Consider the following 18,723-nt stretch of genomic DNA (forward strand, 5'->3'; position numbering starts at 1 on the left):
CTACATTTTTTGCTCAAACATGAGAATTCAAGAATAGTCCAGAAGGAAGACAGGCAATCCTTAAGAAAGAAGTATGACATAAAAAAGTTTACCAACCTGAAGATCCTGCATGTTCAGACATGTTCCTTTCATCATCTTCAACGCAGCTTCCTCCTGAGAGGGAACACTTCTCATGATGATGTTGGATTTGGGCAACCAGGCCTTGCATTTCTTTGTTGCACTGTTTGCATTTTGCATGCATGCCTGTCGTACAGGTAGAGGAAGTTCATTAAAATATTCCCAAACTGGGTCTCTTTTACTGCCTGCTGCCATTATAGGTTTTCCCTTCTAGTGAGAGAATGGTACGGTAGATCTCAAATCAATGAAGGCTACACTCAGAAAGACCTCAAGACTGCTGGAATATGCTGCTCAAACAGTTTCACTTTTGTTTCTACTGCCTGTTCCCTCCCTTCTCACATTTATTTCCAGACTTCTTCTCCTTGTCCGGATCTATTCTGCCCCCATCAATCTTCTATTCATTGAACTTTTTGAAACTTTGTGCTTTTAGAGAGAGGTAAGGGATTGACTCTCTGTGTACACAGATTTGCAGAGGAACAATAGGATTGAGGTCTGTTATTTCTCACCTCTATATATCATTTATTTATTTAAAAACATTTTTGCTGTTAACAAGCATGTTATCTCTGGAGACCCAAATCTACAGTTTGAGAACTGCAAAAAATCTAATTATCTCTGATGGTATCTTCTAGACTGAGCACTGAGTCCCAGTGGATAAATAGAAAGATTAACCTAAATAATCTATACAGAAGCCCCTGGAACCCCATAAGATTGGGTCCGTAATCCATGAACTATTGGAACTCATTTACAAAATTTTTCTTAAACATTACATGAATATATTGTCTCATACTATAGAATTTATAATCCTTATTCCATGATGAGATATCTTTGAGCTATAATATATCCTATTTAAAACTATCTGTAGATAAAAAGAACAGGAGTACTTGTGGCACCTTAGAAACTAACAAATTTATTTGAGCATAAGCTTTCGTGGGCTACAGCTCACTTCATCGGATGCATAGAATGGAACATATAATGATATATATATATATATATATATATATATATATATATATATATATATATATATATATATATATATATATATACACACATACAGAGAACATGAAAAGGTGGGAGTTGCCCTACCAACTCTAAGAGGCTAATTAATTAAGATGAGCAATTATCAGCAGGAGAAAAAAAAACTTTTGTAGTGATAATCAAGATGGCCCATTTCAGACAGTTTGACAAGAAGCTGTGAGGATACTTAACACGGGGAAATAGATTCAATGTGTGTAATGGCTCAGCCATTCCCAGTCTCTATTCAAGCCCAGATTGATGGTATCTAGTTTGCATATTAATTCAAGTTTAGCAGTTTCTCGTTGGAGTCTGTTTTTGAAGCTTTTTCAGTTGCAAGATGTCTGTTTTTGAAGCTTTTCTGTTGCTGATAATTGCTCATCTTAATTAATTAGACTCTTAGAGTTGGTAGGGCAACTCCCACCTTTTCATGTTCTCTGTATGTGTATATATATCTCCTTATTATATGTTCCGTTCTATGCATCTGTAGCCCACGAAAGCTTATGCTCAAATAAATTTGTTAGTTTCTAAGGTGCCACAGGTACTCCTGTTCTTTTTGCGGATACAGACTAGCACGGCTGCTACTCTGAAATCTATCTTTAGATAGGTTTTTTCCTCAAAATTTTTGTATCAAAAAAATCTGATTTAAATTAAAAAAAAATTGTTTTTATTTTATTTTTTTTAAATTTAATTGATTTTTATCCACCCTGCTGAAAATTAATGATGACCTATCTTAAACTCCTTGACACTTCACTATACCAGCTGTTCTTCACGGCCAGTTCAAGTTACCTCCCTACTTTTCTCAGTAAACTTTCTTGCTGTTATTTCTCTTTATTCCCACCTATAAACTCCTCCTGGCTCCACACACTTTCAGTCAACAAATACCCCCTGTTGAAGGCTTTCAGTGGCCTCTACTTTCTGCGGCTTCCATGCCAGCAGCTTTCTGTTCCTTTGAGTTGCATGCAGATTTCTTACATTTTAATGAAAGAACATCTTGCTCAGTAACTGTTTCTAGGTAGAGCAACCTTTCAGTTTGAGTGTAAAGCAGTCAATTTAGGCTTATGTTGGACAATTAAAATTTTTGCTAAGTAATTTCTGTTGCAAATATGACATTTGATATATGACATTTGGTATTAGATTTGCACATTTTTACTCTCAAAATGCTAAGATTTCGTTGTACTTTTCAGGATCTGCATTAGCAGCTAATGTTTGTAAAAAGATCACAGGGCGTCTTACAAGTGCTATAGCCAAGCAGGAAGATGTGTCTGTCCAATTAGAGGCCTTGGATATCATGGCTGATATGCTGAGCAGGTAAGCATCCTTGTTACAAAATGGTGATAGAATCTAATTTTGAATGCTATGTTTTAACTGGTTTATATCAATGTGAACTTAATTTTTCTAGTTATTAAATTTTAGGTGATTATAATTTAGGCTTTGTAAACATGAAAAAGTTGAGTAACTTGTTTCAAACGAGGAAAATTGAACACAAATGAAACTTTGTAGCAGAATACAAATGTTACATTTAAAATATCTAATTTAAGCATTGCTGATTAATCAAATAACTCATTATTTATCTTTTGATGCTGCTGAGAACGTCTTTAGTTACCAGTTTCAGTTGTCAGTATACTTAAAGGTATATGTGAAAGCAGTTAGTTTCTTAGTTTTTCCAAATAATTCTAAATGCACTTGATATATATTTTTGTATGGCATTTTGGGAATACTTGGAATAAGAATGATACAATAGAAGAACGAAATCAGTTCTAGATTCAGTTGGTTTGAGTTTGTGTTTTGTCTGTTTTAAGGCAAGGAGGACTGCTTGTTAACTTCCATCCTTCAATTCTGACCTGTCTGCTCCCCCAGCTGACTAGTCCCAGGCTTGCTGTGAGGAAAAGAACCATCATTGCTCTTGGTCACTTGGTTATGAGTTGTGGCAATATAGTTTTTGTTGACCTCATTGAACATCTGTTGACAGAGCTGTCTAAAAACGATTCCATGTCAACAACTAGGACCTATATACAGTGTATTGCTGCTATCAGTAGGCAAGCAGGTCATAGAATAGGTAAGATAATTTATATATTTTTCTCTGATTCTGCATATTTTTAGATGTGAATGATCACTTTTTCTAATTTTCCTTTTTCAGGTGAATATCTTGAGAAAATAATCCCTTTAGTGGTAAAATTTTGTAATGTAGATGATGATGAACTAAGAGAATATTGCATTCAAGCTTTTGAATCTTTTGTTAGGAGGTAAGCTACTTTTAAGGTATGTGGGTTGTGGTTTTTTTTTTTTTTCTTACAAGTTGATTGGTTGTCATTTGAATGTATAAGAAGTCATTGCTAGTCCTTGAGCAATTGAAAAGAGTTGTAGTAAGCCACAAGAAATGTGTTTCCTTTCCTGATGGAAGTGATGGTCTTTGTGGTGCAAAATACCTTTGCTGATTTTGAGTCAGAGATCATACCTGAATTGCTAAAGCAGATTTTTCTATCACTATCTTGTAATTTAGCTGATGATCAGTGTAATATGTACACAGACTGGCACAATAGGCCATGATTTGCTATTCATGTATAGTGACAGATAAGAAAATTGTTTTTATAAATATAATGCTTATGGAAAGTGCTAGATTCCCATTAGTGGAGACAGAACCTTCTTATTTCCAAAGGTACATCATAAGATTCTATAGCAGTCAGATTAGAAGATCATAATGGTCCCTTTTTGCCTTAAAAATCTGTGACTATAAATCATAGGCAGCAGCAGAGCATACTTCCCTGTCCCTCTACTTTTGCATTCCCTGAAGGGGTGAGAGGATCTTCCTGTTTGCTTGACCTCTGCTTCGACAGATTGCAATGGCAATAATTGTCACAGTAGCTTTTGGGAGCTGAATTATGAGAACGGAACTACAAGACCACAAAGTGGCTAGTGAACTCGAGCTCTGGTCAAGTGTAGGTAGTCTCTTGGTCTATCCAAGGCCGTGATCAAGTGTCTTGATGTTTTTGGTCTTTTGGCCTCGAGATGAAAACCTTGTCTTTGTTTCTGGGACTTTGAAATGAAAAAATTCTCTAAGTTATATCTCTTTGTTTTGTTTGATTCTATCTATGGAGGTGAAACTCCATATTTTTTCCAATCTTCTAAATTATCCTGTGTCAGTTTGGCCTGAGTTCTTGTATAGCAAGTTTCAGATTGTACTGAATGTTTGTAACTGAGTTGAATTCTGAGAAAAAACATGATATGTAATGGGAATTCTGATAGTATTAGATTTGCTAGTGGAATCAATACTAAAGCATATAGATAACAATTCTTCTTCAACAGAAGAAATTTGTAATTGTTGAATATTAATATTTATAAGCTAAACTTATTTGTTAAATTTATTATGCAGATGTCCTAAGGAAGTTTATCCTCATGTGTCTACCATTATAAACATTTGTCTTAAATACCTTACCTATGATCCTAATTACAATTATGATGATGAAGATGAAGATGAAAATGCCATGGATGCTGATGGTGGTGATGATGATGATCAAGGTATATTTTTCTCTTGGTTTTGGAGAGAAGAGCTAGTGAGCCTAAATTGTGAGGAAACAGAAATGATCAATTCTATAAGTCTTAATTCAGGTCTTTCCAAAACTTAAATGATTGTGTGACATTTTCATGTTTTCCTCTTTTATTTTTGCGGGCATGGCTATTTACTACACTCAGTAAGGTGAACAGGATGACATTTTATATAGGTATTTAGTGCATCCGTTGGCCTGGTATTGTGAGTTTAGAGGGATTATAGTAAAGAATGACATAACTGTCTAAAAGTACTTGAATGGTGTAAACATGAGGAAGGAAGAGGAATTCTTTAGTATGACATAACTAGAACTTGGAAGAAATTTAGAGAATGGATTTAAGATGTGTATGAAGGATGCTTCTTTGCATGAGATGTATATTATTTTTATTTATTTGTATTACCATAGCATCTAGGGTCATAGAGATGGGGATCTCATGCTAGCTGCTGTACAAACACAGAACAAAAGAATGTCCAATTAGACTGGATAAAGCACCACAAAATATTGTGTAAAACATTGCTACAGTTGCAGAGGGGTGGAGTAGAAGACTCAGAAGGTCTTAATACCACTTAGCTGTTTGACAAAGCTGTGAGCAGCAGCAGAGAGATAACCAAATGTAAACCGATGGTATTATCTTTGCAGCAATAGGGCTAGAAACTTAGTTTTTGTTAAAAATGAGATGTTAAATTCTTTTGAAACGGAGACTAGGCCACCACTCTTGCCAGGGAAAGTTTCCAAGTTGCCATCAGTGAGTGCATTTCTCAGTCCCTCTTTAGGTTAGGTATAAAAAGTATAAAATTATTATGTTGCTGCTGGATAGCTTGCTATACTTACTGAAACTTTGGCCCATCACTTAATCTGGATTTCAGAGCATGAGAACAGCATGCTTGTGACTCAAGTAGATCTGAACCTAAGCTGTCTCAGTTGTAAAGGTAGAGCATTCTTCTACTGGGACATCTAGCTCTGTTTTAAATTAATTTTTAAATAGTAATATAATCTGCTTTACTTCTTGCATGCTCTGCTTCTGTTCTGTTTTCTTTGTGGAAAATAGTATGGTTGAGTTTGTTGATAAACAAGTGTCTTGCTCTCTTAAGCTGCTAAATAGTTAACTTCAACCCTATAGAAGTTGCTTCAGAGGGCTTTGTTTTCCAATAAAGGAGAGTTAAATAGAATATTCTGATCAGGTCTATAATATAAATGTCTGATTATGGGGAACTAGATTTTTAGGCGGTAAGAGTATATATTCTAACAGTTACAAAATCTTATGTACTATTTATTAAACATAATTTAGTTCTTTCTAAATTGGTGGTACAACAAAGAATGTAGAGATAAAGGGAGATTTAACAAAACAAAACTGGGGAGTATTTAGGACTTTGAAAGACAATATCTTGTCTCTGTTCACAAAGCAATGTAGATTTTGTAAAATTATTAAAATCCGTACAGTTTCCTACCCTGGAAAGAACCCGAGACATGTAAGTTTTGGCTTTTAGAAGTCACTGTTGCATATTGATATGACTCCTCTTTTATGGAATGGGATACAAATATAATTGTAGTCTATATACAGGTGATAGGACCAACCACATGGTGTTGAACCCATGCACAATTTTTGCTGGTATAATGCCCCCAACAAGAGTAAAATGTGAAGAGGCTAGTTTTCAGAATTTTGATGTGCTATTATTACCTTATTGTCTCACCTGATGAATAGATATGAAAACATTTGAAATAAAAAATTTAGTAAGGCCACAAGTGTGGTGGGAATGACTTCGTCCAATTAGCAACTGAAGTTGAGGAGGGGATGTATGACGGGCTGGTGTGAGGAAGCTGGCAAAGTAGATAATTAATTTTAGGACTAAGGCAGTTTTGAATGACCTTTTGTATACTTCTGCTTTATCTTGATTATAGACTGCTTCTTAAATTTCTTAAGCTAATATATTATCTGTTTCTGGTAAGTTTTACACATTTAACAATCTCTTGTATCAAATAAATTTGGGTTTAAATCAAAACTTCCTGTACAAAACTGCTAGCATGGAATGTCTCTTTGTGAATTTGTGTATAATAGAAGTTCATTTTATTTTGTCAAGGGAGTGATGATGAATATAGTGATGATGACGATATGAGCTGGAAAGTGAGACGTGCAGCAGCTAAATGTTTAGATGCTGTGGTTAGCACACGACATGAAATGCTTCCAGAATTCTACAAGACCGTATCTCCTGCTTTAATAGCCAGATTCAAAGAGCGTGAGGAGAATGTAAAAGCAGATGTTTTCCATGCGTATCTTTCTCTCTTAAAACAAACTCGACCTGTGCAGAGTTGGCTGTGTGATCCTGACGCAATGGAACAAGGAGAGACACCTTTGACAATGCTTCAGAGTCAGGTTAGCTGTCATGATTTTTTTTTTTTTTTTTTTTTTTTTTTTTTAGTTCTTTGAATTTGAGAGAAGGCCATGTTGATTATTCATGGTTCTCTGGGTTTATGTGGAAAGTGGCAAAATCACTATTTGTCACCAGTTTCTTATAGTTGTACACAGATTATGGGTTTGGACTCTGCTAACTCATCTGAGAGGGAGTGTAGGTTAAATTGGCTCAGATACTTGCAGCTGCTCTGGAAACTGGAATTACCTGTTGGACTCATAGAGTGCTCATTTGATTTTAATTATTAGCTGCCCATCTCTAAAAATGCTGTGGAGACTATGAACCTAGTTATTATTTGTCCCACATTATAAAACAAAACATTCAGAGTCTGCGACCTATTATAGCTGTGTAGCTAAATTCAGAATAGGAGAAAACTTAAATTCTCACAATAAAAGGAAGGCGACACTTGATCAGTAGAACACATTTTACTTGTAGAATAGGGAGAAGTATCGATACTAACAGAATCATTTTCCAAATTGATTTAATAGGGTAATTATGTAATTAATATTTCTGTTTCTAGAAATTTGAGAGAGAAGCTACATGGAAAACATGTTTTGCTAAATCTGACCTTAATTTTTCAAGTTAAAAATTCCTGGGATGGTAATTGATTTGAAGATCTGAAACTTAAAGCTCTCAATGTATCTAGAAATACAGCTCTTCTGAAGACTCAAAGCCCAGAGAGACATTTTGTTTTTCGTAATTTAGGATAACTGTAAAGGAAATGCTAACTGCTGAACTAGTTAACAGGTGTGTAATTACTACAGGTTCCCAACATAGTTAAAGCCTTGCACAAACAGATGAAGGAGAAGAGTGTGAAGACTCGTCAATGTTGTTTTAACATGCTAACTGAACTGGTAAATGTTTTACCTGGAGCCCTAACACAACACATTCCTGTACTTGTGCCAGGTATGAAAAATGTATTAGTAAATCTGCTATAGGTTAACTGTGACTTTGACTTCAAACGTTTCTAAACCTTAAATCCTGATATTTAAGAATAAGAATAAGTTTTGAAGTGTAGTTCTAAATTAAGACAATACCACTCAACTGTAAGTGGCAGCTTAGCTTCTTTGTGAGTCCACATGCATAGTTTAGTGGCATTTTTACTTTGGTTGGCCCTGGAGAACCAAAGTAAAAAGCCCTGGGCTTGTACGCTAGATACATTTTTGTCTTGTCTAGAATCAGAATTGTTAACTTGTGTCGAATTGGAAGACCAAATTCTGCCCACATTTCCACGTGTGCAAGGCTAAATACTGCCTTTACCACCCATGCAGAATCTTTACCACTGGTTGTGGTGGATGAGCCAAAAAAAAAAAAAGCTTTACTTTCAGATTTGTTGTAGAATTTACAGGGCTGGTAGCTAGAAAACTCTTATTGGTAAAGTAGACAAATTTTGATAAAAGCTACTGAGAAGCTACAAATATGCAATCTTCTATATCACTTTTATATAATCACTTTTCAGAGAATGACACTTTTTATATAAAATGATTATATATGTTAGTATATGTTAGTCTTTAGATGCAGCTAAAACTTCTAACTTGTTTCAGTCTCATGAAGTAGCTAGGGATGTGTGTGTACACACATACATGTTTTAAGTATGATCATTTTGAGCATAGTTTCCTCTAGTACACCGCTACCTTGATATAACACGACCCGATATAACGCGAATTCGGATATAAGCTGGTAAAGCAGCGCTTCGGGGGGGGGCGGGGCTGCGCACTCCGGCGGATCAAAACAAGTTCAATATAACGCAGTTTCACCTATAACGCAGTAAGATTTTTTTGGCTCCTGAGGACAGCGTTATATCGAGGTAGAGGTGTAGTTAAAAGAAAAAGACAGCACAAGCCATCAAATGGCCTATGTGTGCTGCCTGAGTGGAAGAAGTTTGGAAAGTTTATTGCTTTAAATCAAAGGTGGGAAAGGCTTTCTGGAAGGAAATGTTTAAGAGCAGAAAATGTTATCATGATTTGGCTGCATTCTTTGGAACTTTTAGTGATTTCTGATGTTAAAAATAAATACATAAATAACAGAACCTCTTTTCTTTTACAGGGATAATTTTTTCACTGAATGACAAATCAAGTTCCTCTAATTTGAAGATTGATGCTTTGTCTTGTCTGTACGTGATCCTGTGTAACCATTCTCCCCAAGTCTTCCATCCTCATGTTCAAGCACTGGTGCCTCCAGTTGTAGCTTGTGTTGGAGATCCTTTTTACAAGATAACATCAGAGGCACTTCTGGTTACACAGCAGCTTGTGAAGGTCATTCGTCCTTTAGACCAGCCTTCTTCCTTTGATGCCACACCTTATATCAAAGATTTGTTTACTTGCACCATCAAGAGACTGAAGGCTGCTGACATTGATCAGGAAGTAAAAGAGAGGGCAATCTCCTGTATGGGCCAGATCATCTGCAGCCTTGGTGATAATCTGGGCACTGACCTGCCTACTACACTTCAGATCTTCCTAGAGAGACTAAAGAATGAGATTACTCGGTTAACGACAGTGAAGGCTTTGACACTGATTGCTGGCTCTCCTTTGAAGATAGATCTGAGACCAATCCTTGGGGAAGGAGTTCCTATCCTTGCCTCTTTCCTCAGAAAGAACCAGCGAGCTTTGAAACTAGGCACGCTTTCTGCTCTAGATATCTTAATTAAAAATTACAGTGACAGCTTGACAGCTGCCATGATTGATGCTGTCCTGGATGAGCTTCCACCTCTTATCAGTGAAAGTGATATGCACGTTTCACAGATGGCCATCAGTTTTCTAACTACCCTGGCTAAAGTGTATCCTTCCTCTCTCTCAAAGATCAGTGGGTCCATTCTTAATGAACTTATTGGCCTGGTGAGATCACCATTATTGCAGGGTGGAGCACTTAGTGCTATGCTAGAATTTTTCCAAGCGTTGGTTGTGACTGGAACAAATAACTTAGGATATATGGATTTATTACGCATGTTAACAGGTCCAGTGTACTCGCAGAGCACTGCACTTACTCACAAGCAGTCTTATTATTCCATTGCCAAATGTGTAGCTGCCCTTACACGCGCTTGCCCTAAAGAGGGACCAGCTGTAGTAGGTCAGTTCATTCAGGATGTCAAGAATTCAAGGTCCACAGATTCCATTCGTCTTTTAGCTTTGCTGTCTCTTGGGGAAGTTGGGCATCACATTGATCTAAGTGGACAAATTGAGCTCAAGTCTGTAATACTAGAAGCATTCTCCTCTCCTAGTGAAGAAGTCAAGTCTGCAGCATCTTATGCCCTTGGCAGTATTAGTGTTGGCAATCTTCCTGAATATCTACCATTTGTCTTACAAGAAATAACCAGTCAGCCTAAGAGGCAATACCTACTTCTCCATTCTTTGAAAGAAATAATTAGCTCTGCATCAGTGGTAGGCCTCAAACCATATGTTGAGAACATCTGGGCCTTACTGCTGAAACACTGTGAGTGTGCAGAAGAGGGTACCAGGAATGTTGTTGCTGAATGCTTGGGCAAGCTTACTTTAATAGACCCAGAGACTCTGCTACCACGGCTCAAGGGATATTTGGCATCAGGTAGGCTGTCATTCAAAATATAAATATATATATATACACACAGGCTGTCTGTTAAGAGAAAGGAAGTTTTGTACTTCTAACTATGAGTTTAAGCTATACTCAATAGCTTACACTTGAGTTTTATTGTATGAAAAATCTCTTCTTGAATTGTGGACTGCTTCCAGAAAATTTTAGCAAATGAGATCATGCTACCTCTTGACGCCTGATTTTACATATTATGCATGAAGGCATAAGAAATAAGGCATTTAAATTTCATTATACATTATGGAGCAGTGATCTGAAATTTTTGTTACTTATCCAATTGAACATTGTATAGATTTTATTAGATTTGTACTTTACAAATAAGTATTTGAATGGCCATTGTTTTTAGAATAACATTTTCCTTACACTGGAGGAAGTAGATAGTATATAATGTGAATTGCTTCTATACTTTGATAATGAGAATCTGGCTTTTGAAATAATACAATGGTGGTTTTATTAGTGAAGAGTTGTAAACTAAATCATGTAAATAGTTTTAAAGAACATGGAGATAGCAATGTTTTTTTTCAAATGCAGCATACAAACAGTTTTGGGACATAATCAAAAGACTTCTGAAATATAAGGATGATAAGGGCTGAGGGATATATATGTTCATTGTACATAGTTCAATACAGTAATTGCACCCCTAGGGTTGTATTGATATATATACAGATATTTTCATTTTCTTAGAACAAAGAATTCCTTTGTAGAACTACAGCTGTATCTATTTGGGATACATTTTTAATTAAGGCGTTCATTATGTAATGACATTGGTATAGAAGACAAGTTTATTTAATGTATTTCTAATTAACATTTAACATTAATCCCTGTTTAAAATGTAATAATGGAAAATCATGAAAAAAAGTAACACCTTGCCAGCCAACCAGTAACGTCTAATTCCTTAGTATTTTGAAATTAATATCAAGAAGTGTCTTTCTTAGAAAAATAGACATATTGTGGTGAGAAAAGATGACTTTTATAATATAATTTATTTGATTAAATTATTTAGCAACTTCAATATTTTTTAACTAAAATGACATGTTTGGTATTAGGGTCATCATATGCGCGAAGTTCAGTGGTTACTGCTGTGAAGTTCACGATTTCTGATCATCCACAACCCATAGATCCCCTATTAAAGAACTGCATAGGTAAGTTTCTTATGTTTTTTTAAAATTAAAACCAAGTTTCTTTTTAAGCAGTTAATATAAAAGTTAGAATATCAGGGTGTGTAGTGTAAAGAATCCATTAAAAAAAATGCTTTGCAGGTACCTGAATTAAACACTCACCAATGACAACTATTAGTGAGAGCTGTTATTAAAGACTGTAGACTGAAGCTTACTGGATGCCATTAAGGAAATGGTAACTTTTCAGGATAGACCACTGAGGTCCCAAAATAGATAGCAATAGCTGCAAGATTGCTAACCATTTACTTTTTTAATTGCTAAATTTCTTTTCAAATGATAAATCTTAAATTAAAATGTATATACACAGTCATGTAATGCATTAGAAACATGATAGAAATCTATTACATATAATTTTTATACATTATTTGAAGAAACCAATGAGCTGTCAAAATGTGTTATTGATCCATAAATAACCAAGATACTTGGAGAATCCAGTACGTCTTTAGGAGGAAAAACAAGCTTTGCATTGTCACATGACTTTCTGATCCTCTAGATCTACTCTTGTTCATGACCCCCCAGCACTGTGTAGTATGGTCAAACCCACCAGAGAGAACATTATAGAATCTATTAAGTACATCATTTCTACACATGTGTGTTTAGTACTCTATTTTAGATGTCAACCTTTTCAGTCTTTATAAAATCATGTATTTTTAAAGCAAATACAAACCTTGGTCTGATTTTTCATATTTCCAAGTTGGTTATTTTCTTATGATACGACTGTGCTTTATTTTAGACTGTATCTGGAATAGGTATTACAGTGTATCTGTATTACACTTGCGCTTTATTGTTATACTTCCTCAAGTTTTAGGAAAGCCTTTCATAAATTGGTTGGGTAGCCAAAAGAAACTGTCGCCATTAATGATGTGATAGTCCAAAAGCCTTTGTTAGTCTCCTTCTCTAAAATTAATTAATTCACTTCCTTCTTTGAGTCCATTTTTCCTACAGCCTTACTTGTATTTTTTCCTCCCTTCCATTACTATTTGTTTTTCTCGGGTTCTCCTTGAGAACTGCGTTCTTTGAGGCAAGTGGCTTCATTAGATTCACTTTTTTACTATTTGTTCTCTAAACTCACTGCTGCATGGCAACAAGGCCTCTGGCCTAGAAAAGTTTTTGAGGGGCCTTCTTTCAGAATCCGCTAGTGTCATTCTTTCATAGGTCTAGAAGAAATTCAGAGATTCCAAGGCCAGAAGGAACCATTGTGATCATCTAGTCTGTACAACACAGGCCATAGAACTTCCCCAAAATAATTCCTAGAGCAGATCTTTTAGAAATAAATCCAGTCTTGATCTAAAAATTGTCAATGATCGAGAATCCACCATGACCTTTGGTTAAATTTTTGCAATATTTAATTATTCTGACCATTATGCCTTATTTCCCGTCTCAATTTTTCTAGAGTAACTCAAAACGATCTTGCTGGCCTAGAGAGCTAGGAACCCAATTTTTGTTTTGTTCCTGGACTTCCAGCAGTGTTCCTGTCCCTTAGTCAGCCTTGCTTCCTCTTTATTTTTTGTTATACAAAAAGAAACAGGGTACCTAGAATTTTTTTTTGGCTTGTCACCCATACTGTTTTTTCCCCCTTTTTACTTTGTTCCTTCATAGCAGCGTCCCATAATACTTAGCAGTATTGATGTGATCCTTAGTACATTTATTCTGTCTAGGAAGTACTGTGTTACTGATCTCCACAGGATTTGGACAGTGGATAGTCTGTGGAGATGTTTTTATCTTAATATATATTGAATTATCCTTCTTTTCATTGTAATTTAAGAGCATTCAGTGGATGATTCTGCTATCCTAGGGTATTTTAAAATATACATTGGACGGTACTTCAGGGATTTATATTAGCAAATTCATCTTAAACTCCAGAGTTTATAATGGTTTACTCATGTGTAAGTTTTAAGAAAATTGGAACAAAGAAATAAGGGGAGAGATGGCAGTCTTCATGATTGTTTAATAAAATTTTCAGTAATTATACAAGTCTTTCAACAATAAAAACTTATCAATTTAAAAATGAGTATAAATACTGATAAAACTCATGAAACTTACTTTTGGATAACAGAAACGTTTCTGTTTCAACTTCATTACACTAATATATCAGTATATTATATATAATATATCTATGGAATAGTTTCAATTTTACGTCATAGAATTATATTCCGTTCTCACAATATTGTGTAGTATTACAGGCATATGCTTCACTATTCCATGTGGAAGTTTGCCAGATTTCTTCCCCCCTGCTCCTCCCCAAAGAAAATAAAAACTCTATAACTAATATTTCTTACTTCTGTAAAAGTAATGTGATTTTATGGCCGTATAGCTGTTTTGAGTGCATATTGCCTGCTCAGTTTAAGTATCTAAGGTATAAAACCTTATTTGGTTGGATGTGTCGCTCAAATTGTAGGAAAGACCAAAAATTACATGTTACATGTGTTTTTCATATACAGATGCTCCGTGAGTTATGTAAACCCGACGTACACAAATCCGAGCTTACGGAAAAAGTTCTGTAAGCTAGAAATAAGAGTGGTGTTTTTTTGTGTGTGTGTAATGGTCAGAGATACGTTTCCAACTTACGCAAAAGTCGAGTTACGCCATGCGTTCTGGAATGGAACGCTTGCGTAAGTCGGGGAGTGTCTGTAGATTCTTATAATTTCTTGTTTTTTCATATTCAAGTATGAATATTACTTGGGATTTCCCCAGCCACCTTAGTGTGCTGTACATGCTTTCTGCAGTCATGCCTTGCATCACACGTTGTTCTAGGCAGTAATGCTGCTGTGTAAACTGAAACTTATTAAAATCTTTAAACTGATTTTAGTTAATGTATAGTTTATACTGATGCTGCTAAATGTAGCGATGTCAGTTCCATCAAAAACAGTTTGCACAGTAAAAATCTCTCTCTGTTAAAAGGTAAATGCAAATCCCATGTGGAAAAATATTTCCAGGTTTCTGAGAGTAGCAAATAGAAACATCTCTTGGTAATTGATTTCTTGGCATATTTGCAGGTGATTTTCTAAAAACATTGGAAGACCCAGATCTCAATGTAAGGAGAGTGGCCCTAGTGACGTTTAATTCAGCAGCACACAATAAACCATCATTAATAAGAGACCTTTTAGATACTGTGCTTCCTCATCTTTACAATGAAACAAAAGTCAGAAAGGAACTAATAAGAGAGGTAGGTGAACTTGGTGAGACTGCAAAATATTTGTATAAACTGATTTTAAATTTTAGTAAATATATTCTTTTCTAATGTTTTTTGTGTACAGGTGGAAATGGGACCATTCAAGCATACAGTTGATGATGGGCTGGACATTAGAAAGGCAGCTTTTGAGTGCATGTACACTCTTTTAGATAGCTGTCTCGATAGGCTAGACATATTTGAATTCCTAAACCATGTTGAAGATGGTTTGAAGGATCATTATGACATTAAGGTAAATTATCATCTTGTACATTTATGCTTAAACTTGAGCATGCTGACATAATTAATATGAAATATTGGCTAAACAGTGACTTCTTTTAAATATTTTGCAATGTTTTTGCTGTGCAAATATTGTTCAATTGACTAGAAAGCTGATATAAATATTACCTGAAAACTGTTTTTAAATATACAGTGGGATGTATAGTGAATCACACTTATACTAGGATGTTGCTGTTTTAAAACTCCTTGTATAGTGAACTAAAGAAAAGACCTTAATTGTGCAGAACTTAATTATCTCTGAATTGGTTTTCTCCAACTAGATGCTAACGTTTTTAATGTTGGTGAGACTATCTACTCTTTGTCCAAGTGCAGTACTGCAGAGGTTGGATAGGCTTGTCGAACCCTTACGTGCCACATGTACAACAAAGGTACTGTCTTAAACTGATGCTTATGTTCTTGAGTAATACTTTGAACTTTTTGCTGTTATATAGAAATGTTATGAACCTGAGACTTGAATATTAAGTATATTGCTGTTTGAGAAGCTGTCCACATGAATTTAGTATTACCTGTAGTTCTGGACTGATGATCCACAATAGGTTTACATCCGAAGACTATGTGCACGACTCAACTGCATTTTAAGGCAAGATGCCCAACGTAGTAGCTTCACTCACGTAAAGTGCACCAGTAGTCTCTTTATGCATACCCTGTCATAGTTGAGTTAGAGCATGGGAGGGCAAATTACGGCCTGCGGGCCGAAAGCCACTGCCGGACATGTTGGCCACTTCCTGGAGTGGCGTGGGGCTAGGGCAGGCAGGGAGCCTGCCTTAGCCTCTCTGCGTGCCGCTGCCACCCCGGAGCTGCTTGAGGTAAGTGGCACCAGGCTGGAGCCCGAACCCCTCCTGCGCCCCACACTCCAACCCCCTGCCCTGAGCCACCTAACCCCCTGCCTTGAGCCCCTGCCGCACCCCGCACCACTCCTGCACCCTAACTCCTTGCCCTGAGCCCCTTCCTGCACACTGCACCCCCTCCCGCACCTCTGCCCCAGCCCTACATTCATGGCCCTGCATACAATTTCCCCACCCAGATGTGGCCCTAGGGCCAAAAAGTTTGCCCACCCCTGAGTTAGAGTATGGCTCTTTAATTTTAAATGTTGATCAAAAATAATTTGGGAGGCTCATGCAATACATCATATGAAAAATAGTTCCTAGTAAAATTATAAGAGAAGATAGTGAGGAAAAGAGTATAAATCCTTTTTCTAATCTGAATTTACTTTTTCTAAGTTTTTTAAAGTTCTTTGGATTATTTGGTCTCCTCTCTGTCCCTCAGAAGCCTGAATGCCATTTAAGCAACTTGAAAACTCAACTTTCATTGTAGAAACTGAATATGGAATATTGAAGAGTTTTTAATTTTTAACAATAGAGGTTTAAAAGTTACTGGAGACTTACAACTTGCTTCTGAAAGGTGAAATAAGCAGTTTGAAGGGAGGAGAGCAGTGTAAAATGTTGCTTTCCCCTCCCTTCTTTTGAATACTTCCTAACTTAAATTTTTAATCTTGTTCAGGCAAAGATCATCTTTTGTTCTGTGCTTATACAGTGCCTTGCACAATGAGTTCCTGATCCGTGACTAGGGCTCCTAAGATAATAATAAACTTACACAGTTTGTTACCCATCTTCCACCAATAATCTGCTCCTTATTTCACTTGATGGATTTAGAGAGTTTGACTTTCAATGATGAAGTCCTGCCTGTGTACCATTAAAAGTTCTTGTGTAGGAATAATAGCAAAAAGGTCTAACTGATCAAGAATGCGCTTTGGTCAGTATGTCCATTGCTGTATTCCAGTGGTTCCCAAACTTGTTCCGCCGCTTGTGCAGGGAAAGCCCCTGGCAGGCCGGGCAGGTTTGTGTTCCTGCCACATCTGCAGGTTTGACTGATCGCAGCTCCCAGTGGCCACGGTTCGCTGCTCCAGGCCAATGGGAGCTGCTGGAAACGGTGTGGGCCGAGGGACGGACTGGCCGCCACTTCCAACAGCTCCCATTGGCCTGGAGCAGCAAACTGCGGCCACTGGGAGCTGCGATCGGCCGAACCTGTGGATGCGGCAGGTGCACAAACCAGCCTGGTCCGCCAGGGGCTTACCCTGCTAAATTGAACCAGTTTGGCTGCTGTTTGCTTTGAATCTGTAATGATTTGCTAACTCAGATTTTTGTTTTGTTTTGTTAGGACTGTTTTTGCTTAATCTGCAATTTTCAGGCTCTAATCTATTTGTAAGGTTTTTTTAATCAAGACTGCTAAACATCAGATGCACTACAGTTGTCCAGTCTCCTGTGGTTACCTTTATATTCTTTTCATCCTAAAAAAAAATCCTGTGCAGTATAAACTATTTCAAGTGCTTGTCAAATTAAAGTGGTAATATGGAAGGAAAGATACCTTACATTGACTGGTTTAAGAAGAGCTCAGTTTTAAATGTAAACTTCCTAAATATATTACTTTTTCTACAGGTAAAGGCAAACTCAGTGAAACAGGAGTTTGAAAAACAAGATGAACTGAAGCGGTCTGCCATGAGGGCAGTAGCAGCCCTTCTAACCATTCCAGAAGCAGAGAAGAGTCCGTTAATGAGTGAATTTCAGTCACAGATAAGCTCTAACCCTGAGCTGGCAGCAATCTTTGAAAGTATCCAGAAAGATTCATCATCCACTAACTTAGAATCAATGGACACTAGTTAGATGTTTGTTCAAAATGGGGACCATTACGTTGAACCATATGATGCACTGAATTGACAGGTTAAGAGTAAGAAACAGAAAAATATCTAATCTTCACATTGTTCCACTTTATCTACCTTTATGGAGACAGTTGGCTTTTTCCCATTGTTGCTTTTCTAGCATTTATTCCAGAAATACGTATTTCCATGATCCAGAAGTTGTAAACCACTCATGTTTTAGTGGATTTGGCCACATTTGAAATGGAAATAAAAGGTTAAAACATATGGTGTATGGAAATAGGTTCCAACATCCATTTGCCCTGTAATGTTTAGGATTAAAATGTTAAAATTTTGTGACCATGTTTTTTTTTTTCTTTTTTTAAAATTTTCTTCTTTCTGTAAAAACAAAACCACCATGTTTTTGTATAACTTTTATTCTTTTGTGTTTCAGCTACATAAATTGATTTGGCTGGCCGATAAGAAATTCTTCTGTGTAAGATTTATTATATTGCAGAGGGTTTGGGCACAGTTTAAAAAATGCAGACATAGGTAAATGTCATTTTTAAAGGTGTGGGGATTAGAAAATTAATATCCCTGTTGTGCACACTAACTTTGCATGAGCAAGTTTACAAATATATATTGTCTGTAAAACAGCATGTGCAGTTTATTCATAATACATCTTAAAATAAGTAATACTGCATCAGTGCAATTTTCAGGTATTTATTTTTACATAGAAAATGCATTCATAGAGGAAGGGAAGAGGGTTAAATTTGAATCTGGTTTTTTAAGT

The 18,723-nt window shown here is 36.3% G+C and overlaps 1 protein-coding gene across 5 annotated transcripts in view; it reads left to right on the forward strand.

Moving 5' to 3' along the window:
- Positions 1–18,417, forward strand: part of CAND1 (cullin associated and neddylation dissociated 1) — a 49,951-nt gene extending 31,534 nt beyond the window's left edge. For 3 of the 5 annotated variants that reach the window (XM_065558632.1, XM_005280014.5, XM_065558614.1), the window contains exons 4-15: positions 2,319–2,442; positions 2,934–3,190; positions 3,272–3,377; positions 4,505–4,650; positions 6,758–7,050; positions 7,852–7,993; positions 9,134–10,627; positions 11,698–11,793; positions 14,826–14,995; positions 15,087–15,251; positions 15,559–15,666; positions 17,734–18,417. In XM_065558632.1, coding sequence (XP_065414704.1) covers positions 2,319–2,442; positions 2,934–3,190; positions 3,272–3,377; positions 4,505–4,650; positions 6,758–7,050; positions 7,852–7,993; positions 9,134–10,627; positions 11,698–11,793; positions 14,826–14,995; positions 15,087–15,251; positions 15,559–15,666; positions 17,734–17,958 — 3,326 coding nt within the window. In that variant the 3' untranslated portion in view covers positions 17,959–18,417. The remainder of the gene's footprint in view (positions 1–2,318; positions 2,443–2,933; positions 3,191–3,271; positions 3,378–4,504; positions 4,651–6,757; positions 7,051–7,851; positions 7,994–9,133; positions 10,628–11,697; positions 11,794–14,825; positions 14,996–15,086; positions 15,252–15,558; positions 15,667–17,733) is intronic. The other 2 variants (XM_042860162.2, XM_065558635.1) reach the window with 1 other exon arrangement.
- The last annotated feature ends 306 nt before the right edge of the window (positions 18,418–18,723 follow it).

The sequence above is a fragment of the Chrysemys picta genome, chromosome 1, assembly GCF_011386835.1.
Source record: "Chrysemys picta bellii isolate R12L10 chromosome 1, ASM1138683v2, whole genome shotgun sequence".
In the NCBI taxonomy this organism is placed as follows: domain Eukaryota; kingdom Metazoa; phylum Chordata; order Testudines; family Emydidae; genus Chrysemys; species Chrysemys picta.